Source organism: Papaver somniferum, chromosome 4 (genome assembly GCF_003573695.1).
Source record: "Papaver somniferum cultivar HN1 chromosome 4, ASM357369v1, whole genome shotgun sequence".
Classification (NCBI taxonomy): domain Eukaryota; kingdom Viridiplantae; phylum Streptophyta; class Magnoliopsida; order Ranunculales; family Papaveraceae; genus Papaver; species Papaver somniferum.
In genome coordinates this window covers 47,827,434-47,851,785 of record NC_039361.1, presented here as the reverse complement: position 1 = coordinate 47,851,785, position 24,352 = coordinate 47,827,434, and the positions used below count along the sequence as shown (strand labels likewise).

At 36.3% G+C, this 24,352-nt stretch overlaps 1 protein-coding gene and 1 pseudogene across 1 annotated transcript; one reads left to right on the top strand and one right to left on the bottom strand.

The window, feature by feature from the left end:
- Positions 1-8,286: 8,286 nt before the first annotated feature.
- LOC113273842 lies at positions 8,287-10,775 on the top strand (annotated as a pseudogene).
- Positions 10,776-14,337: 3,562 nt separating this feature from the next.
- Positions 14,338-14,898, bottom strand: LOC113272472 (DUF724 domain-containing protein 10-like). The gene has a single exon (XM_026522299.1). It carries the CDS (start codon positions 14,896-14,898, stop codon positions 14,338-14,340), a length of 561 nt encoding a protein of 186 aa, XP_026378084.1.
- Positions 14,899-24,352: the final 9,454 nt, after the last annotated feature.

Genomic DNA, 24,352 nt, shown 5'->3' with positions numbered 1-24,352 from the left:
ACAAAGGTGAGAACATCAAACAACTCTAAGCGTAGTCTTTAAAAGAAAGGTATGTTTGGTAAAACTTAATCCGACATTACTTTAATTAAGGGTGATTGTTATGTTTGTAAAATTCCTGGCCATGCGGCAGTAAATTGTAGACAACATAAAAACCTTAATAAGTAGAAAAGTTAACGCTAATTTAGTTGAAACAAACTAGAACGAGTTTAGTGGCATGATGTCGGAAGTTATTTTAATAACCAATGTGAGAGACCAGTAGTTGGACTCTGGAGCCACCAAGAATGTTTGTTGAAACAGAGACCTGTTCACCTCCTATCAGAGGATAGGGGATGTCGAGAAACTCTTTTTGAGTAACTCATATGGACAGAGGTTGCATAAAAGAAAAAGGTCGAGCAGAAGCTCATATCTGTAATATTCTCACATTGAATGAAGTTTTCATGTTTCGAGCATATGCGAGAATCTTGTATCTTGTTCTGTTGTAGATGGAAAAATATTTAAGATCTTAATTGAATCTGGAAAACTTGTTGTAACTAGGTAGTGATTTTTAAGCAAGAGTTATAGGACTTTGGGTCTATATAAGCTTAACGGAAAAACTGATGATGTGAGCATAGTTGATTATTGTGCTTTCTTTGTGTGATTGATTGTTTTACGTGGTAGACTTGGAACCGTAAACTTATAAGTCAATGCTTAACTGGCTAGCATAAGCTGTGTACCCAAATTTAATTTGGATTTTGAACACAAAAGTGAAATCTGTGAAGAATTAAAATATGCTATAAAACCTTTTTAGCACAATTATTCAGAGTAGTTCTAACCCCTTAGAATTAATTCAGTTAGGCCTAGTTGACATGAGTTCAACCCAAAATCATTGTGGTAAAAGATGGTTTATAACTTACGTAGATGATTGTACGAGGTACTATCTTGTATACTTGCTTAAGGATAAGGATGATGCCTTAGAAGCCTTAAGATGTATAAAATTGAAGTTGGAAACCAATTAGAAGTCTTGAACATAACAACCGTATTCTTAAGGAGATGATAATTTCCATGTTGATTAGTTCAGGATTACCTGCGGACTTGTGGAGGGAGGCAGTCCTCTTAACTAGTATACCCTTTTAAGGATCAGATGAAGTCATGAAACTCCATATGATTTATGGAAAGGTACATGACCTTCTTATGAATACGTCAAAGTGTGGGGGTGTTTGACTAAGATTGTAATTCCTCTTCCTAAAAGAACTAGAAACCAAAAATGTTGATTGCGTATTCATATAGGGTATGCTGAGTATACTTCTACATATAGATTTTTGGTTGTGTGTTCTTATTTTTTCTGACTTTAGTGTGAATATTATTACGGAATCTATGGATGCTGAGTTCTTTGAACATGTTTATTCTAAACTTGTACCTCATTAGAGACATGTTGTTGATCCCTTAGATTTATTTTCAAATAGTCAGAACTTATTTTAAAGGAAGATGAAGTTGATGTTGAGCCTAAGAGAAGTAAAACAATTAGACTTGAGACTTCTTATGAAACCGACTTCATAACATGCCTAGCTTAGTCTGAGCCCATACTTATAAAGAAGCCTTGATATCTACTGAAATCCCATTCTGGTAAGAAGCTTTATTTAGTGAAATAGACTCAGTCCGTCGGAACCGGACTTGGGAGCTTGCTGGTTTACCTCCAGGGAGTAAGACCATGGGATGTAAATGAGTCTTTAAGAGGAAACGATAGGTAGATGGAACTGTGAAAAAATATTAAGCTAAGTTGGTAGCTAAAGGCTATAAACTAAAATAAGGTGTAGATTTCCTTGATTCTTATTCACTTGTGACGAGAATTACTTCTGTTGAGATGCTAATTGATATTGCTGCCATAAACAACTTGGAGATACATCAGATGGATGTTAAGACAACTTTTCTAAAACCATGAATTACATAAAGAAATTTACATAGACCAACCTGAGGACTTTGTAGTCAAAGGTTATGAAGACAAAGTTTGTAAATTAAACGGATCTTTGCATGGTTTTCAAATAAGCACATAAACAATGACATGAAAAATTTGATCATGTGATAATGTGTAGTGGATTTAAGTGAATCTGACAAGTATATTTACAAGTAACTTGTTAAGGATGCATGTGTGATTGTATGATTGTATGTTGATGATATGCTTATACTTGATACAAACATAGATGTGATTAATTCCACTAAAAACATGCACTGAATGAGGACGTTGACTTGAAAGACTTAGGCCCTTTTGATGTAATCTTATGGATGAGGATTAGTCTTAGTCATTCTCATTATGTTGAATTTGTGCTTATGAGATACAATTAGTCTGATTGTAAGCCTGCATGTACTCCATACGATTCTTCTTGTAGACTCGAGAAAAATAAGGGTAATGGAGTATCTTCACTTGAATAGTCAAGAGTTATAGGATGTCTGATGAATTTAATGAACTGTAAGAGTCCAGACATTGCCTATATTGTGAATAAGTTAAGTAGATATACTTGTAGTCCAGAGAAAGAGCATTTGGATGCACTTAGTAGAGTATTATGGTACCTAAAATACTCTATTACCTTTTGTTTGATTTATGAAAGGTATCTTGTTGTCCTTGAGGGACTTTGTGATGCAAAATGGATAGTTGACTTAGAGGAGTCTAAGTCTACGAGTGGATATGTTTTCACTCTAGCAGGAGGGTTTATTTTTGGAAGATTTCCAAACATACTTATATTACTCAATTTATTATGGAATCTAAGAGTATTGCGTTAGATAAAGCACGAGAGGGGGCCGAGTGCCTAAGATTCTTTTTAGAAGACGTTCCTCTATGGCATAGGCCTGTGCCAGCTATATCTATACATTGTCTTAGCCAAGCTATAATAGATAAAGCTAAAATAACTAATCTCAATCGGCGTTATTTCCATAGATTGGATAAATTCCAAGGAGAATATCGCACAACCTTTGACAAAAGGTTTATATAAAGAGATAATTAAAAATGCATCGAGGGGGATGGGGCTTTAGTCACATAAATTAAACTTTCCATGAAGGATATTCAACCTTGCTGACTGGAGATCCCAAGATCAAGGTTTCGAATAAGACAAGTAATTTGTGGTGGGTAAAGGTAAACACTATCATAGAATTTCGTTCTCTGTCCCTTCCCTATGATGTAGACGTGATAGTGTGACTGCATGTGAAGGATGACTTTTAAGAAGTCTTAATGAGTTATATAGTTTCCATTTAAGATTGAAGTGGGGTGTAGCAGTAACACTCTTTATGGAAACTCACCTATCTGAATGAGGAAGTGGGGCCGCTTCCTATGAGAATATGAGCTTTGATTCTCTAGAGCATTCTGAGAAACATGATATGTCCAGGCCAAATTGGACAAAACGGCACAAGCTTGCCAGCAACCTTAGAGATATCATCCGTGGTTGTTATCGCGAATTACATCAAACGCTATAAGTTCAAGGCATAGCTCACTGTCTCTAGCAAGTAATTCCGGTAATATCTCACTAAGCAAAGGTTCAAGACCTCCTGGACACCTCTGCCTAAAAATGGTATTTCCTGCGTTTTTTATGTGATTTTCTTTTTGATGGTTTTGGTATTACTGGAACTTAGGACCTAAGGGTCACTAAGGGTTCACTAGTTCATGTTTTTTCACTTTGGTGAAAGGAACCTTTAATCTCTCTTGTGAGGAACTAAATATGAAAGCTCTTTATACTATATGATTTTTGCAATCCATAGTATGACCCTGAGGTCAACACATTTTTGTGTGAAGGAGAGGACATTGAAATGACTAGTATGATTTCAACACACAGGCGGTCTGTATATCTGTTCGATCATGCCGGATCGTGGAGATTGGGTGTTGATTTACCAAGATTTATCTGTGTTTTTCATGTTTTATTGAGGTTTTCATTCATGCGGGGGATTGTTGGAAAAATATTTATTAATTATTATTTTAAGGTTTTTAACTAAATAAAATTAATTTATTGTTTTGTTTGTGAATGAAACTTATTAGTTCCACATGGTGGAGTTTCTACTTTTTAGTTGTTTTAAGAGACTATATAAGCTTTTTAGTCCCACATCGGGGAATTCATCTTTTTAAGTTGTATTTGTTAATTATGTAAACAAATTCACTACTTTTATAAAATCTATGAGAAAGGGGTTGCTCTATATTTTAGAGGGACCTCCAAGGGAAAATATTTTATATTGTTTTCTTATGCGTTCGCGATTTTCCTTAAGGGTTTTTTCGGAGTTTCCAAGCTCAAGTTGAGCATCTACTACATATGCTAGTAGTAGGTGTAGTAGGGTGTTTTATCTTGGAGATATCCGTCCTGTGAGGGATATAGCATCACTCTTGAGTGTAGCCGGACGCTAATGTTTTAAGGGCAACGTGTTGAACACGTGACTCACTCTGTTTTCCCAAAGTTTTTCCTTGTTGCTGTTGCGGAGATCTGGAGAGCTCGTTCGTTTCATCAAATCGATTATTTCCATTATAAAGAAGCTAAGTATCAATAACTTTTGCTTATTTGATTTTTCCTTGTTTTTGATTATTGCACCCAACACTTGAGAATCTGATTTGGGGTTTTTCCTGAATGTAAGGACTAGTTATGTTAACGCTTTCTGTGTCTACTTTGATTCCACTAAAATTTCAATATTGGGTGTTCTTCGTCTCGCTATATTTGGTTGCATTAGGAGAGAGTGGACATAAACCATGTGTACAAACATTTGGCGCGGAACAATTCGATGATTGTATTCCAGAGGAAAAGAAAGCAGAGAGTTCATTCTTTAATTGGTGGTACTTTGGATTATGTACTTTCTCATCGTATCTGAATCTAAAAGACAAATAATATAAGTAGAGACGAAACATGAAAGGAGCTGCGAGGGAACTTTATGGAGCGTACATTAGCTAGATTTGTTAACATACTTTGTAAATGTATTGATATCTTAAGCTCAATTACATTTAATGGTATTTGTATTCCTTTTTTTTTGGACGGATGATCTTCTTAATCCTGATAAGCATTTATGTTTTCTTAGATGCTCAAGAAATCTTAATGAAGTGCGTGTTTTTTACTGTGTCTTAAAAGATTATGTCCATTGTGTTCCTAATTTATCATGTGGGACAGATTGTAATATAAATTTTTAATTGCTTTTTTGAATCATGGATGCATCATGCACGACTTGAGTAGTATGAAATAAACGAAGAATAAATAGTAAAGTATCAGTTAGGTATTACTTGCCTCACCCTTAATGCCAAGTAATCCGATAGTTACCTTTTTAGAAGCCTTAGTTCTCAGCTAGGAACGTGAAAAGTCCTCACGAATCTTATTCAGGACCGCGATTTTTTGCCCAATGATGTGAGTGTGGTTATTAACACAAGAGAAACAGTCTCACTCTGTTCAGTATATCCATATACATTTTACCCTATCGGCAAAACTTCAACCCTAGCTTTCGCTTTCAGTTATTATAAGATAAAAAAATCAACATGTTCAAGTTGATTGAGTTGACATCTCCCGAATGTAAATTAAATTAACCTTTACCGATTAGTAATTATTAATACCCACTGTAACTTCAGGAGGGAATAGTTATGATTTACCAATAATGGACCCTTTAGGCTGCTACATGGGCAGCCACAAAAAATATCTACAGTTGGAGAGGTCGTTATTAAACTAATCGAAGAGCTTAACACTCTCACGCCTAAAAAAGTGTAGAGCTTCATAATTGCTGCTGTATTGGCCGTGGGTAGGGCTTGCTTCCACTGGACCCGGAGTTGGTCAAGTAGAGATTTTTGTTTGGTAAACTGGCTCATGTAAATTTCTGTTTTCCTCTTTCGTTTACATTGTAAGCAGTGACTTTGTATTGTAATTTCACTAAGTTATAACGTGTGATATTTATATATCAATTGATTTGTTTCACGGAAAAAAAAACCAAAGAGATGTTTTAGATTGAAATCCATGAACGAATTTAATATGTTTTTTTCCCAAAGCAGAGTGTAATATGGTTGGGATTGAAATCTTAACTTTATTTTCATTCTTTGTTTCAGGAGAGTACTAACCGAAGAAAATAAAATATTTGGATGACTTTATTGAAATCCATGAACGAATTTAGTATTTCTTATTTTGGCCAATTCCCCCAACTGAAGAGCACTAACAAATCTGTTGTTTTCTTTTCCATTGATTCATCGATGGAAAGTAATTGGAATCAAGGTAATCGATAATAAATGGCTATACTACCCCTCATAATTCGGTATTTTCTTTCCTCTTTCAAAAAATCTCCTTTACATCCATTTCCAGGAATTGGATGCTGTAAAGGATTACCCTGCAATCCAATTCCTAGGATGTTAACAACTTGAAGCGAACGCGCTGCTATAAAATAGAAAGCGACGTATACTAATTATACATTGAAGGCCTTTCAAAAATCACCCATACCACCAGCCTAATGTTATTTAATATTTAATATTTAATTTTGACTCCCAATTATAGAAAGTTAGACTTTTTAACGATGTCAAAGTTAAAGTGTTGATGTTATGGGTAATTTTTGTTATTACGGAGAGGTGATGATAGAATAGTGCAGTATAGACTGGTGATGATAGAGTGGTGCAGTTTAGACGACCTCCTTTAAGGTTTACCATGGAAATGGATGGGGAGATAGGCACCTCTATACATGCTTAAACAGTTGCTACTATTCTGTTCGTTGAGAGAAGAGGTACTTGGTAATGATGCGCAACAACGTGATTTTATTGATAAAATCATTTAAATATTTCTTATTTCTTGCTTAGTTTATCTTAATGATTAAAATAAAACTACTGAATATTAATTATTCTTGAAATTGAAACTTAAAAAGGGGAAACAGTTGAGACTATGCCCGGCTGAAATATCTGTCAGAGAGACATGTCTAGAGACCATTCTGTGCATTCCATTTTCCCAATCCAAAATAAGCCATCCTTCGCCACGTATTCATTTAAGAATATAACAGAAGGGTATATGAATTCATTATCATGTGATTCATAAATTGAATGAAGTAGGAGCAACTTCCATGACCTAAGCCGCCTAAATAACCAACAACCGATCGATTATCACATTTGATCATAACTATTGGATGATGGGGGTTCAGTTAGTGACTGCAATGATAAATGATGAAACGAATTAATGTAATGCAACATCCTTCTGAAGCCCCCTTCATTATTATTTTTAATATAGTTACGATACTTTTTACCTATACAGAGAAAACAAATCTACACTTTTCATCCAAGAAAACTATCATTCCTTACAAGGACATAGAAGAATACTTTATAGTCAAGACAGAAACCTGTGAGAAGCGGTTTTGCCACAGTTTTTTTTTCTCGATTCATAGAGAATCACTGTTATTTTCATTTCATTTCATTGTCTCCCTTGGTACTTATATTTATTGGAGCTTATATTTTTTTTATTCCTTTTTGGGTAATTTTATTATTTTTTCACACCAACTCAGTTATTAGCTTATTAATTTTTTTTTGTAAGAAGACTATTATATTTGTTGATTTGTACCCAATTTTATAATGCACATTTAATATTCTTTTATAATGCACATTTAATATTCTATAAGCAAGAAACATATCCGTGCATCGCACGGGTGACAAACTAGTATTAGTAATAAGTGTGATTAGTGCTAAAAATTTTGTTTCTAGATATCAAATTTTGTGGTGATATACCAAAAATATCATAAAATCCAAAATGTGGTTTATGTTTTTTTTTTTTTTTTTTTGAAGGAAAAGCCAGGTAATGGCATGTTACCGTACGTCCTTGTGCTTGATGCACTCGATTAAAACTGTCTCCATTTTGCGAACCTCATTACTCTAGGGAATCTAGTGATGAACTTATCAGTCTCATTATGTCAAGACCCCTCATTACTAGCTAAACTAATAATAAGGCTAACTCCTATGGTCTTCTAATCTAGCAGTTAGATTGGCAATCCACATCAGTTAGATCAGAAAATTAACCTCTAAGCGCTGAATCGTTCAGCGTTGAGATCACTTTTTCAACGTTGAATCATTCAGCTTTCAATCTCGCTGCTAGTTGAACTGCGAGCACATGATATGAGAGAGAACTAGTAAGCATTAGTGTTAACTTTTAGACCACACTTTTTTTTGTTGAATTGCAACACTTTTTGGCCAATCTAGCCCATAGTGATTAGCCTAATGTCATTTGAAGTAGCAAATCTGTTTTCATTCTAAATAATCTCTTAAGTCTTAAATAGGATTGAAAAATTCTTAAAGTTGGGAGGACCGGAAACTTCTTAAAGCTGAACAGTGAAAGCAGGTGGGTTGGGCAAGGGTTAAGAAAGAAAGATCTTGCTACGTCTTCTGGTGCTGTTCAACTCAGTTGTTCCTTCGGAAAGGCCTGGGAATAGAAAAACTTGACAAAAACAAGCTTTCTCAATTTTGATCGTTTATTTCTGGATTGATTGGATCCGTTAACATTTTCATCATCCATACAGTGTATACAAAGAGATGGAGAGTTCTACAAGATACCCACTGTTGACGGATTGCAATGTTCATGTTAATGGCGATGAGGAGGATGTTCAAGGCATAGGATTGAAGATTTCTAGTGATCAGCATGGACAACCAGTTCAACTCATAAAGGGAGGATGGAAATCAGCGATTTACATCATCGGTAAGTTCAGCCACCCCCATCTTTCAGATCGAATCCCAGCTATTTATCTTTTGCTTCAGGCTTTAAGAACTCATCTGAATGGTTGTGTGGTATAAGTTAGGTGTTGAAGTTGCAGAGAGATTTGCATTTTATGGAACATCAGGAAACCTCATTACTTATCTCATTGATGTACTGGGTGAGTCCACGGCGAGAGCTGCCCAGAATGTCAACATTTGGTCAGGTGTGGCAACTCTGCTTCCATTGCTAGGAGCTATCGTTGCTGATTCTTACTTGGGCCGGTTTAATACGATTCTCATCTCTTCCTTCATATATATCATGGTGGGTTATACAAAATCACTCTAAAATGCATATGTTTCAGTCGAAGTTAGAAATTCAAGAATCTTGTAGAGTAAATTGTCGATTATACATTCACATTCTTAAGGCATTTGCTTGAGATTCTGATTTGGGGTTTTTCTGAATGTAGGGACTAGTTATGTTAACGCTTTCTGTATCTACTTTGATTCCACTAAAATTTCAATATTGGGTGTTCTTCGTCTCGCTATATTTTGTTGCAATAGGAGAGGGTGGACATAAACCATGTGTACAAACATTTGGTGCGGAACAATTCGATGAACGCATTCCAGAGGAAAAGAAAGCAAAGAGTTCATTCTTTAATTGGTGGTACTTTGGATTATGTAGTGGATCTACAGCGGGTATGCTGGTTGTATTTTACATTCAAGAAAACGTAGGATGGATGATCGGGTTTGGTCTTCCCGCAATTGCAATGGCATTTGCACTGGTTATTTTTTTGTTAGGTTCAGAATTCTATCGTAGTCATGTTCCTAAAGGAAGCCCATTAGTTCGAACTAGGCAAGTGTTTGTTGCAGCTTACCGTAAACGCCATCTGTGTGTCTCAAAGGATGGGGTTCCATTGTATGAGGAAGAAAACCCAGATGCTGCTGGTTTCGCATCCAATGGACAAATCCTCGCTCACACTAATCAACTCAAGTAAGTGCATTCCTAAACTCTGTTGTTTTAACTGAAGATCACCCCAATGATGACTTATGACTGTATGAGTTTTTAGCTAGTTAATGTTATAGTTTGTCTCAAAAAATTTCAGATGTTTGGACAAAGCTACAATCATGGACAAGATGGATACATCAAGTGACACGAAAAATAACTGGAGGCTTTGCTCTGTTACCCAAGTAGAAGAAGCAAAGCTCCTACTTCGTCTAGTCCCCATTTGGTTGAGTTGCTTGTCTTTCGGCGTAATTTTTGCACAAGGAAGCACATTTTTCACTAAGCAAGGAAGTTCAATGGACAGGACGATTCTTCATGACTTTCGCATACCCTCAGCTTCACTTCAAGTGATACCCGGTTTGGTAATAATCTCCACAGTCGTTATATATGATTGAGTTCTTGTTCCAATAGCAAGAAACTGGACAGGAATCCAATCAGGAATAACAATGCTCCAAAGAATTGGGGTCGGAGTATTTTTTGCAGCACTTTCAATGGGGGTAGCAGCTTTAGTAGAGGCAAAACGAGTTCAAGTTGCAATGCAATGTGGTCTCACTGATCAACCCAATGTAACAATTCCTATGAGTGTTTGTTGGTTACTGCCTCAATATGCAATATTAGGAGTTGCAGACGTGTTTGCCATCGTTGGCTTACAGGAATTCTTTTATGATCAAATGCCTGATGAGATGAAAAGTATGGGAGCTGCAGTTTATCTGAGTATTATGGGTGTCGGGAGTTTTTTAAGCAGCCTTATCATCTCAATTGTACAGTTTGCGAGTTTAAGAAATGGAGATGAATGGCTGGGGAACAATCTTAATAGGGCTCACCTTGATTATTACTACTGGTTATTAGCAGGATTATGTACTTTTGGGATTGGTGTTTATATAGCTGTTTCTAGGTGTTACTTATACAAGAGAACTGTTGCGGATGTACTACGACAATACAAAAATGATTTAGAAGTAGGGAAATGCTAGAAAACGCGCTCTTTCCACGCGACTTTCACGCGTTCCAACCTGGCACAGAAACGTGGCAAGAAGACGTGGATTCTGACATTACACGTCGGTGATCTGAGAGAAAAATTTACAGAAACTTAAACCTGAACATCTTTTTACTTATTCTATCTAACATTCTCTCTCTTTTAGTCTTCTTCTTCACTTTCTCTGTTTCTTAGATGATTTTGATTTTTGATCAGAATTCTCATATGAAATTAAATGGTTGTAAATGACGAATTAAATTGATAGACTCAAATTCCTCCAAACCATCTAAGAAAATCGAATTGCTCGAAGTTCATGGATTAATTAGTTTTCTGTTTAAGAAGGTGATGGTGATGGTTCCTGTTTCAGTGTTGTTATCATTGGGTTTCTTTAAAAAATCACAAGAAATTTTGAAGAAAAAAAAACACGAACAAGATCCACATTTAGGATTATACTTTTATGGACTGAAAGTTAATTTGGGAGTAATTCGGACTCTTAGTTCTCTCTTGCAGTAGCAGTAATAATTTAGTTCATAGAAGGGAGTCAAGTGACAATTCATCCTCTTAATTTTCTGATTACTAATTATAATTTCAACTCTAGATAACCCCAACACCCAATTTTTCACCTATTTAAAGGAAACATCTTGATTTTTGTTAGGGTACCGACCCTAAACTCGTCACAAGTCCATGGGTAGAACTCAACTCGAAAACCGGTTGACTAGATGAGGGAACCCATTGACTTATAAACTACCAATTAAGTCCCATCTAACCAACGTGGGACTAGGATCCCAACATCCCACCACGCTTCCAGACCCAACGTCCTCGTTGGCCCACTCTATCGACACTGACCTGAAGGTAGTCCTTTCTCTTATGGCGGCTTCACTCCCCTATCAGTATTCAATGCGGGTGACAACTACGCCCATACATAGGTGCCCAACACTTTAATCTAGCCTATAGGTCATCCCTTCCGTGGAGCGGGCATGGGTCGTGGTGGTTGGCTCTGATACCAATTGTTAGGGTACCGACCCTAAAATCGTCACAAGCCCATGGGTAGAACTCAACTCGAAAACCGGTTGACTAGATGAGGAAACCCATTGACTTATAAACTACCAATTAAGTCCCATCTAACCAATGTGGGACTAGGATCCCAACAATTTTGCTCTCTTTTGATTTGGGTATATTATTGTTACTCTAAAACCCTAACTATTGAAGTCTCTGAATTTCATACCTGTTTTGATTAAAAAAAAATTTGAAATAGTAAAAGAAGTTGATGAAGATTGAAAAGGTGGAGGAGCTGTTTGGTGAAAAATAATCAATTGGATATCCAACACTTTATTCTGTAAAATCAAACCCATTTTCATCTTCATCGTCTATACACCATCGTCATCATCTTTCTCTTCTTCTCTGCCACTATTATCTTCTTCATCAGGTACTGTAAGTTCAAGATCAAAAAAGGCCTATTGTCTCACCACCATCATCTTTTCTTCAACAAAGATTTGAAGATTTAAAGGAAAGAACCATCTTGATTTTGTTTTCTTTTTTTTGTTCCTTGAAAAAGTAAAATTTTGTTTCGGTTTCTCTCTCCGGAAATCAACGTGTAACCACTTCAGCTTTTTCTTTCAAACACGTCAACTAACCAGCTAAGCCCGCGAGCAAGTAGCGGGGAAAGAGCGATGCCCCTAGCTCGACCGTTAAAAGTAAGGTTTTAGTGTACTGAAACTTCTGCTGGAATTTATTTTATGGTTAGCTTCTTACATAATTGCATGAAGATCTTAGAATCGTTGTAATATTTTTAATGCCATCCTGAAACCCTCTCCTTTAAGCAAATGGACTCGGCAGAGCTACCAGAGCAGAGACATATGAGCTTCTCTAGCCATGGAATGGGGAAAGGAGATACAGAAATCCCACATTGACTTTGTTGTTGAGGATGATGCAACACTCCAAGCCATTCAAAGAGAGTACCAAATAGAAGTTCAAGAAAGGTTCCAACCAAGTTTTAGTCAATCTCAAGATCCAACTTTTAAGGCTATTGATTTTGTGTTAGGAGATCTAATTCTTCTAGCTCCCCATCGGAACTTATTATCTACCAGATTAGCTACTATCTCGTCGAAGTCTACATTATTTCAAAACTTAAATTGGAAGGGCCTAACCTTCAACATATTTTAGATTTACTTCAGTTAGATCCGGTCAGGAATGTTGAGACATTATGTAATGTAACTGACCAAACTCTGAGGGTGCAACTTGGTGCTTTACACAACCCAGTTGAACCCATTTTGTATACCGAAGTTGTTGCTCATACTTGAGTACACACTCTGTTTTTTTATTAAATAAAAAATAAATGCCTTTATTTTGCCTAATAAAAAAAATGGGCTATTTTTAATACCCGTGGAATTTAGGAACCGCTTGAGTAACCTTGCATTGTTTATGTTCCTCGGTATTATTATGTTGAAATTGGCCACACTATTTCTTTGTAGTGAGCTGATGCAAGAAAGAGCAAGAAGACAATGGAGACATGTTGCATATATGTTGAGGATGGCAAGTTTGAAAAATCTTACCAAGTTTTCTGTTTTCTATTTTTCCGCTCAACACAGTGTGGTTTTGGTATTTGCCTCTTGTGGTTTGCGGTAATGTACGTGCATCATTAGTTAGTAATTCGAACTTTTAGTTATCAGCTAGGTAGTTGGATAGTGTGGTAAGGTGCACATGTGTATAGCTAGATGTAAGAACAAATATGTTTTGGTTGGCCACCAGAATGCAATACCGCTTTTGCCCATTTCGATGTTTCAATTGCTTGTGCTCGATGGATTTTTTACCTTGCATTGCAGTTGGACATGAATTTCAAAGACTGTTATTTCTGCAACATTTTCTGGTACGTTAATTCGAAGTCAATGAATATGAATGTGCTTTGATGGTAAAAAAAATAATCAAATCTTAGCATTGGGGAAGCTAATAATGCTGGCATGGACGTCCTTGTGATGATATTTTTTGCATTGATGTTCTGCACTGCATTGCCTCCTCCTGCCTCTATGTTGCAAACCCCATTACTCTAGGGAATCCCGTGATGAACTTATCGATTTCCTAGGGCCTATAGACTGTCTACTTTTTTATTCTCCGATCGGAATTCGGAATACCCTCATCTCCCACCTTACACGCCACAGCTACATGTCTTTTCTCCTTTCTTATCTAACTCTCTGTGTTCCCAGAGATACAGCCTAGAGGTCATGAATGCCCTATGCGGTCTTGTTTTAGGGTGAAGCAGACTAAGCTAGGCTACAGATTGATTACGCAACCTCCTATGCTCGGAGCAACAGCTACACAGTGAGTTTTCAAGTACTTGATTCAAATGCTCATTTTGCAGCCAGTAACATTATGACACATCAAACACTAGAGAACCAACTTCGTTCAGCTCTACACATTTTTGTGCCTCCTGAGTCAGTCAAACCTACACCTTTGGTCTTCTCTTCATCATCTCCGGTGGCATTTTCTTCCTTTTCCGGTGGTTTCAAGAGTTTTAGAGAGTTTAATTGTCTAATTGATTAAGGAAATCAGGGTTCATGTGAGAAAAATGAAAAAATGTAACAAAAATGAAAACGGATTTTATAATATCATTCATAATCGATCATGATATACTAGTAGTACAGTACCCACTGATTATAAAATGCAATTTGATTAGACAATCTAACCCCCTAAATAATCAGACCAACTCTAAACTTAGTTGTTTGTTAGTAGATTATCTTATTACCATGGCTTATTAGATAACTTTTCAAACTCATTCACATTCAGATCAGCCATCACCTTCCTCTTCTTATTCTCAATCCTCTCAATCTCTGACCTCTCCAATTTCACTTCCTTAGCTATCTTCACAGACTCGTTCGCTAACTCCACCAGAAGAAATTCTTTTTCTTCAACGCTTTCTTCTTTCTCTAGCTTTTCTTCTTCTAGCTTTACAACTTCATTTTTCCAACCCTTTTCTTCTTCAGCTCTTCTCTTCAGCAGATTGAATCTCTGTTTTATTTTTGTCAAATCATAGCCCAATTCTTCAAACCCCTCAAACTCTGCGGTCAAACTACCAACCTCACTAAGAAAATGAGAGGAATCTTTCAGGTTACGAAGTTTCTGAACCAAGAACAAGAAGGCTAAGTCACATCCTAACTTGATACCTTCTTTTATGTTTTCACTTCTGAAACTTTCAAGTGGGCTGAAGTGTGGAGACTGTGGAAGTTCAGTAAAAACTTGATCATGTGCAAGTTTAGATTCAGGATTTAGATAATAAGACCTATGGGTTAGTGGGAATTTCATGTTAACACCAGTAGGCTGTGGTGGTAACTGTGATGGTGTTGGTGGTAGCTTTGGAGAAGAAGAAGAAGATGATGATGAAATCTTCAAGATGAGTTTTCTGGAATTTGGGTTTGATGCCATTGATGAAGAAGTTGGAGTTTTTCTTAGTAGACTTGTTTTACTGAAACAAAAGAAAGAAGAAGAAAGAAATGGGTTTCTGGTTTCTGCTTGAAAAGAAGAAATGATTTTGATTTAAAGAAGAAGTAATTGGGGGACAGTTAAGTTCAACCATATATTGCCATTTTGGTGTATGTTGTAGTTTACTCAAAAATCACAAAGTTTTACGTATTACCATTAATGGATTAACCAGCTAAGCTCTCGTCTCATGAGTCATTCACAATTCTGAGATCTTTTAACTTATTTGATAAAAATGATTCTGTGTCTGTCGAAATTATGTGATGCTATCGACATACTGAGTTCTCTGACTTTGAAATAGCTTGCACACACCAATTGAGTAGAAAGGTAGTAGAGGCGTTCGTGAGCCATGCTTTTAGTACGTACTTGTCCATGGACCTTTAGGTCTGTTATGCATTAGCAATAAAAATTAGAGACAGAGATCTAAGAACAAATTACCGGCAAATTTACATATTTTGCGAGCCACGTGGACGATCAAATCTAGTTTAGGTAGTGAGAAAAAAAAAAATTCTTAGATACATTGGTGGACTGGAAGATGTTGAGGCGGTCGTCTCAAGTTCTAACGTTAAAGGCTATTTTCCAACAACAACAAAAAAACAGCTAGTTTTTTCAACCCTATAAATAACATATTCCTTCAAGTACAATGTTTTCAATGAATTTTCTCCACGGATAATCCTTCTAAATTTTATTCAGCTTCTCTAAATGTCTAAACATAAATGTCTCAATCTCGAGAAATAGAAAGCGAAACTCAGTCTAGCTACATCGATGACAGAATTAAGTTCGGACGAAGGGGATATCTCAATCCATTTTCCAGTCGAGAAATAGCTAGAGCTCAGCTCATCTGTCTACAAAAATTGAGCGAGATAGCGGTGCTCAAAAATCAAGAGGTGGTCGATACGAAGTTAAAAAAATTTATGCAGAGCTACCTTCATGGTGCCAAAATTGTTGTCGATAAATTATCTTGGTTTACTTCAAACCATATTGATTCTACGAAACATCTGAACAAATACTTGTTTGTAACTGTTGAACATTGGTGGTATGCTACATACACGTTTTATTTTGAAGACTTCGAAATAGGTATGACAATTATGGTGATTTATAGTTTATATGCAATTAATACAAAGATGTAAATTAAATTAACAATGTTAGTGCTCTTACAGTAATAACATTAATATCATATTTGTTTTTCATACTGGGGATATCTTTCGGTTTAGGAGATGAGGTTCCATTGACCAACAAAGTTGGTTGGCGGAAGAAAGATATAAAAATAAACTTTGTCATAACAAGGTATACGAAGCACATGAACTTAAGATGCGGTGGAATTCCTGATTCCAATTTAAATGCATTTCTAATTAACAAATTACACAACAATAATGACCCTAATTCGAATATATGTGACCTTAAAGCGGATACAAAAATTGCCCAAGATATTAATTTTATGATTACTTATTTCATATTTTTCCACGCCTCAAGCACTAGCATTCAAGTAGGATGGTTAGAGGCGTGATGTTATTATGGTTACTTGGTTCACTCACGAAGACATTAGGTATCAATGGACATTTATTTATATGTAGGATGATTGCAATAGTCGTCGGACGTTGATGTTCTTATAAACCGATTTTACTAGACTTTCACTAAGAAAAAAAATCCTTGTGAGCTTATTTTGCCACAATCAGCGGATATATATACATTAATATTAGAGGATTGTGGAGTGTTCTTGAAGAATATCAAGTTAGTGTGGATCATACTCAGTTTTAGTTTGCATATTGAATATCAGATTACACACGTCTTAAGAATGTTTGGGAATTCATATGCACTATGAGATTAAATATGGTCAAAATAATCGTTTTGGTATGAAAAGCATACACATTTTGAAATTACATATAATCCCATAATCCTGCTGAGAACGTGTATGAAAATTGAGTATGATCCTTATTCGGTTTGAAAAAATTTATCGTCCACATTCAAATCGAGTATGATTTTATTTTTATAAATTCATACCAAGAATCGACATATATAGAGGTTTAAAATTAGTCGATTCAAAATTGAGGTTCTTCATTTTGAAAAAAAATTATTCAAAATTGACGTTTGTAGTCTACTGAAAAGTTGGGTAATTTTTTAACCAGAATCAAGACGATATAAATGTCCACATTAGCCTATACTAGGTTGATGTTCTTTAACCACGAAGAACATCAAGAAAAAATCGATTAATATTTATGTCCATATCAGTCGATCGTTTAGAATCCACTAACTAGGACATTCGTATTAGCCATTTCTGGATAAACTCAAAAAAGTACAAGTTCCTAAAAATTTTCAATTTTTAACGTATAAATCAATAAAAATCCTAGTTAATGGGAACGGTTTGCTAGGAATGTACCTTTGAGTTAATTTATTAGTTTCAATATTTTTGGAAGCTTCGTATCCTTCATCTGGGTAGGCACAAAATTTTGGTAGGCCTCAAATTTTCCAAGTTGTAAAATACACACATTTATATAAAACTAACAACAAAACAACGTACTATCTATTTCATTCATAAAAATTTATTCTTTCCAAAAACATTATCTTCGAACCCTATAGTTGTCATCATGCCTTCTAGATCGGATATGAGAAATGACTGTTATTTTTCTTGAGTTTTTAGTGGCTTTTTAATTGAATAAGATGTTGTTTTGTTTTTCTTGTATTTTGACAGAATTCTTCATAGTCGATTTTATCTTTGCTTGAAGAGAAACTGCTTCTTCACTTTAATGGTTATTTGTTCAATTTTTGCTGGTTGGTTTATGAATTGTTATTCTGGGTTCAAGAACATCGGCGATTCAACACAACATCGCCTTGAATTCATCTTCAAAAAAAGAGATTCAGGGCAACCTGGTTTTTTCTTTCATAAGTACCAGGTTATCGGCAAAACACTCATTTCTCTCAGGAGCATCTCTTATTAAAAAGATAAATATTCAAAATGGTCGATGCTGATTCCAGATTATACCATCTTTTCTCTTTACTTTTCATCCAAAAATTGGGTACCTTTACGGTACTTTGTTCTTTCTGTTCGCGGATTTATATATAATTGGTATCTTTATTTGTATTTGGGCTTTTATATTTGATATTATTTTTCTTATAAACAATCATGTAATCAACATTTTGGATTGAATGGATTGTGTTCTGATTGCTTATATTCTATGTATAAAGAGAACTCACCCATGACCGTAACTTGAAGTTGTAAAAAGTGTTTACCAATTTTTGGGTTATTTCAATATAACATATCTACCTTATCAAAAATTATTTGAGGCTATATTTTTAATTTGATTTTCCCACTCAAATAGTCAAATAACTTTTATATTAATGTTAAATTATTTTCTTTGTGAAGCAAAGCACATTTTAATCCTACTACTCCTTTCCGAAGCCGAGGTAATGTGCAGTACACAATGGTGGATCGTTATAACCCCACCGTTTGTTTACATTACTAGAAATTTCAAAACTTAAGTCATGAGCAATAATATTTTTCTTTTCTGGAACAGCTACAAATTCAATATTTACAGGATCTTTTGCTTTATCTTGAACACGTAATTGGGGATATGGAAACTAGTTGGGGATATGAATTATTTCCCCCAACCAAAGGTGTCTGCTAAGGGCTGTTTTTTGGGCCAAAAATACTAAAACACCTTATATTAATTAAAAAACATTATGAAAAGACTGTTATACCCTTTCAACTAAAACATAAAATCAAAAACCAAATCATTTATCCCCCATTCTACACTATCAGTTCCGGCACTCATTAGGTTAGGGTTTCGATTTTTTTCTTCTTCATCTTCTTCATCGTTCACACCATCGTTCTTCATCGTCGATTAATCGTTAATTCAAAATTTCTTCGTCGATTAAAACGAACCCATAAGAATGCCTCCAAGAAAGAAATCAGATGCCCAATCGAAATCAAAATCGATTTCTCAACAGAAATTAAAGAAAAGGCTTGCTTTGATTTCTCAAGAGCAAGAACACGAAGAACAAGAGTTATCAGACGATCAACTACTCATAAATATGGCTTCTTTGAGAACGTAAGTCATTTAAAACTGTTTAATTAGTGTTTCAATCAATTTCTAGCTATGGGTTTAGGTCAAAATCGCGAAACCCTAACTGAAACAGTTGAGTTTCAGTAGCTCCATCACTCAATTTCGTATAAATACCACACCGGAAATCAGTACCGGCATTCAATCTAGGATGAAGACCACACCGGTAGTCAGTTCCGGCATCTAATTTAGGTTAAAGACCTCATCGGAACTTAGTTTCAGCATTGTATTTAGGATGAACACCACTTCTGAACCTAGTATCGGCATTGATTTGAACTTTTACGTGTACGCCGGTAGTAAGCTTCTAATAAACAAAAAACCCTAGGATTTTGTTATTTGTACCGGCGTACATTTTAGGTTAGATTTCATGCCGATACTTGAGTTTTGGTATCCAAAAACTTTAGAACTACTATCGGCGTCCTCGACAATTTTTTTCAATGCCAGTACTGTGTTCCGGCATTTGTTTTTATTTTACGTAGTTGCCGGTACTGGTGTTTTCTTATTCAAGAATTTCCTATAGTGTACCGGCATCCTAAAAATTTATTTGTCAATGCCGGTAGTTACTCCCGGCATGTAATCGTTTGAATTTACAATGCCGGTATTAGCTCCCGGCATGTTCGATATTTTTTTCAGGATGCCGGTAGTGATGATTCTATGCTGTAATGTGGTGTATGTATGCCGGTATTAGAAATGAAAGTTAGTTGTATTATATTTATTTCATGCTTCTTTTGAAATAGATCTAAAGCAAAGGAAGCTAAAGCAAAGGAGGCTAACAAAGGAAAAGCTAAAGATGCTGTCACTAAGAAAAGAAGGAAGGATGCTCTTGATACTCCTCAGTCCCTGCCTCCTCGAGGGAAAGACCAAAGTCTCAAAACCCGATTGGGGGCTGATACAAGAGGTGAAGTTTGGGAGAGTGGTCGTGACCGTAGTAAACTCGTAATCCGTGAATCTACTGGAGCAGTTGAGGAGGAAGATGAGCAAGATGAAGAGGAAAGTGAGGAGGAATATAATGAGATTGATCCAACTCAATTAGAAAACCAAAGCCAAGGAGTAGTGGAAGAAGGTGGTCCAAGTCAACAATCCACACAAGGCAAGGGGAAAGGCAAAGGAAAAGTAAAAGTTAAAGGTTCGCACCTTCCTCATGTTGATGACATGATACCCGACCTTGATCGTGGTAAAATTTTGGGCGCAGCTTCGCATGATCCGGGGTATCTATTTGGCTACAAAGACTCGTGGGCTCGTACTATATATTAAACCTATGTAAGAATTTTTGTCTCGTGCATATGTATTATTTTGTATTTATACAAAATCTCTTAATCGTATTATCTCCTAATTGTAGGATCATACGAAGGCTGTGCGTGTTTGCCGAAACCAAGTCGCGGCTCATTGGGATTTGTCTAAGGAGCATGAAGAGGTTCAAGCAATAGTTAAGGATTCTGGTCTATATCCTTTGGTTGAAGATTATGTGAATCCGGATATTGTGACAGTCAATTGCTTCGTCGAAAGGTATCATGGTGAATCAGATACCATGCACTTCCCGTTTGGCGAGATGACCTTGATCCCTGATGATGCTCAGAACATTCTAGGATTGAGTGTTACCGGAAAATCAATTGCAGAAGGAGATAATCATTCTTTTGAGCTAGAATGGACGAAGTTGCACGATCTTACTAAAAATTTGCTTGGTTGGGACTACAAAACTTCTGCGGAAATCTTCTATATATCTAAGATTAGTAGGACAATGACCATCAAGCTGACCATGCTTAAGGAGAAGTTTCAAAACTCAAAGGAAAGAAGTTTGAAGGATGGATGAGACCCCGCACAGATTCGTTATAAAGTTGTTGCGTACCTGTTATTCATCTTGGACACTAGGGTATTCCCCGACACTAGTGGCAACAGGGTTAGTGAAAACTACCTTCAATACTTGGATCCGTTGGAAGATGTCTTTAGCTATTCTTGGGGCACCATGGTAATGGCACATTTGATGACGGAGATGAGAAGGGCCTCTAAGGCGGTTACAAACCAATTTGTCGGGAATTTCACTCTACTCCAGGTAATTTTGTTTTTAAACTTATGTTCTTATTTATATTTTTCACATGTACCCTTTTCACATTTGTATAGGTGCGGGCTTATGAACATTTCCCAACATTGTTCAAGGACAACCCCTTCTTGAAGTTTAATCCCGTTGATGACCCCGAGGAGCCTAGAGCCAAGAAATACGAGTTCAACAGCCATCTGAAGCCCGGTAACGATCATCGACTGATAAAAATGAGATTATCTCTGGACATAATGACTACCAAAGATGTTGTGTTCGACCCTTACAAGGAGGCTAGATAAAACCGCCAATATTTGAGGTTTTATAACGTTGCATCTTACAATGGGCCTTTGTTCCACCCAAAGGGATACGTTATGGATGATCCTCGAAGTGTGATGCGGCAACTTGGATACCAGCAATTACCCTCCTTCATGACAGCCTCTACTGAAAGGTATCAGCTTGACCTTTCTGTGTCCATGACAAGTTCCACAAGGTTGAGGGTAGAGTATGATCCAATTCCAGAACCAACACATTGGTGGGATAGAGAACCACGTCGTTTGGTAGATACTAGTAATTGGGAGCTTGCAATCAATGGTGACGAAACCGATCCCGCCTACATTGGTAATTACTTGGAATGGTCACATCCTTTTGCCGTGCGCCCGGAAGACGTCGAAGTTCCACCCCAGAAAAACCCTCCCGTTCCAACTCCTATAGAGGCACCACCTACGATGACCCAAATTAATAAGACCGTTGGATTGCTAGTAAGTATTGTTAATTGCTTAAACGTTTAATGTACACATAATTTTATATTAGCATATATATACTAATTATGTGTTGTATGTTTGAAACTAGCAGCGTCGGCTTGGCAAGTTGAAGAAGATGTTAGGTTGCAAGTACGAGGAAGGAAAAGCTTGATAAAATTGAAGACCCAAGTGAAAGAACTTTGTTTTGGGAAAGAAGGAAGGTGCCCATTTCCAAGAAGCAAAAGACCAAGTGATGAACTCTATAGTTGTGTTTCGTTATTTGGATGGTGGTTGTTATATTTTGAACAATTTCTAACATTGTTGAACTCTATAGTTGTGTTTTTGGTTGAACTCTTTATTTGTTTGGTTTACTTTTGGTTTATGATACTTTGATGAAGAACATTTAAGAACGATTTAGTTGTTTGGTTTATGGTGAACATGTTTAGATTTCTAGTAAAAGGTTGTCTCTGTAAGTTTTCTTTACACGAGAAGCGAAGGCATTCAAATGTTTAAGTTCCACAGCACCCGTATTGGTTCCGACATAAAAATAAATTTTAATTCTATGCCGCCATTGGTACCGACACGGAACAATTTACTCCAAAACCATGTCGGGCACAATGGATGAAAATGACCAAGTTTCTGTGTAGATTATGGGTAGTTCCGGCATTAAAAAAATTATTAAATCTACGCCGGAATTCTGATTTTCTTACTCTTGCATAGTTTTGCACAATTCCGGCATTGGATTTTGATAAATATACTATGCCGGTATTGTTTATAAATAGGTTACGAATGCTCTATTTATTTCATTCCTAGATAATCTATTACATTATATTTCAACCTTTAAATTAAAACAGTGGTAATGGAGCACTTTTGGTTTAAGATGATCTCCTATTTAGTAAGCCATCCCTTTTCAACAATTGCGGAACCTTTGAGCCTTTCGCGAATCTCTTCGAAGACATCGTCCGGAAGGGGGGGTGTCAAGGACCATCTTCATTGGTTTTTCTTCTCTTTCAACATATTCCTTTACCTTCATATAACACCCATCACACCCATCGTTAGGCTTGCGTTGGCCCTTGTGGTTTTCTATTGATTCTGGTAGTTCAACAGCTTTGTCAAACCATTAAAACTCATCGCACTTTGGGTAATTCAAACACCTTAGAAACATTATTCCATTTTCAGCATCATCAACTTTTGCAATCCAAAACCGGCGTGTCCCATCACAACTTCTACACTTTGAATAGATAAAAGGACAGTCCATGGCTAGATGAGAAGGTGACTTGCAAATTTGACACATGCAATGATGATTCTGTAAGAGAAGATTATATTAGTTACGTGTCATAATAGTGAAGATTTTAACTGTCCATATATTGTTAGTAATGTTCAATCTACTTACTTTGCAAATAGAGCTTGATGATGAATCTCCCATCGCTTGTGAACTTCAACCGTGCTTGATTGATCTATTTCTTGAGAGAAGGATTTTTGTTATTTGGTGGGTGCTTTGTGTTGATTTTTCCAAAGGAATGGGGTGTATTATATATAAATGAATCTCCAACGGTCTTATTTTTCAAAAAACTAGCCGTTTTTTTTTGTTTTTGAAGTTTACAAATACCGGCATGGTCGCAATAATATATGAAATTCCGGTATATAGTACCGGCGCTAAACCATGTTGTTCAGCCATGCCGGTAATAGTTGCATTTTTCTCTGTGAAGAAATTCACTTGTTCCGGCATGAACGTCTAACGGTAAACTATACCGGTACTGGGGGCCGGCATCCTATGTTACATTTACTTCTATGCCAGAGTTTGGGTGATTTCAAAAAAACTAGTCGTTGAGGTTTTTCTCTATATAAGGAGAGCTAATACTTGGACCCAAAATCCCAAAACTCGTGTGTTCTTATATATCTCCTTGATCCTCCTAACTTAGAAACTCTAAACCCCAGAATAATCATCTACAAATAGCTAAGTATAGTACCTAATCCCACATACAACAAATGGCATCGTTTGACTCCGAGGAAGACTTAGCAATCACCCAAGCATGGTACGCCGAAACTCGTCCTTCAACTATAGATAACAGCACGCGGGATTCCATGTGGCTGAAGATTTTTAACAAATGTATTCACGATTACGTTAACCCGAAAGGAAGAACTGCTCAACAAATCGAGCAACGACACGACATCATCCTAAGTGCGGTGGTTGAGTATCTAAAAATGAAACACCAGATCAAGCACGCTACCCGCAATAGATTGTGCCATCAACAACTTGTAATTATCTTTATGATAAATTCGACACAATCCACTCTTTTTCAAATTTTATGTAACAAACTTAGTTTTTGTGTTGTTTTTGTAGCATGAAGCCGTGAAAACGCGTTACTTACTGGAAAAGGGAGAAGCATTCATGTTTGATGCCAACGTGAACCACATTGTAATCAAAGTCACGGAGTACCACCAGC

Bases quoted from the DNA above. Each gene is read 5' to 3' on its own strand.
- LOC113272472 (XM_026522299.1), bottom strand. From the start codon at position 14,898: ATGAAATTCCCACTAACCCATAGGTCTTATTATCTAAATCCTGAATCT.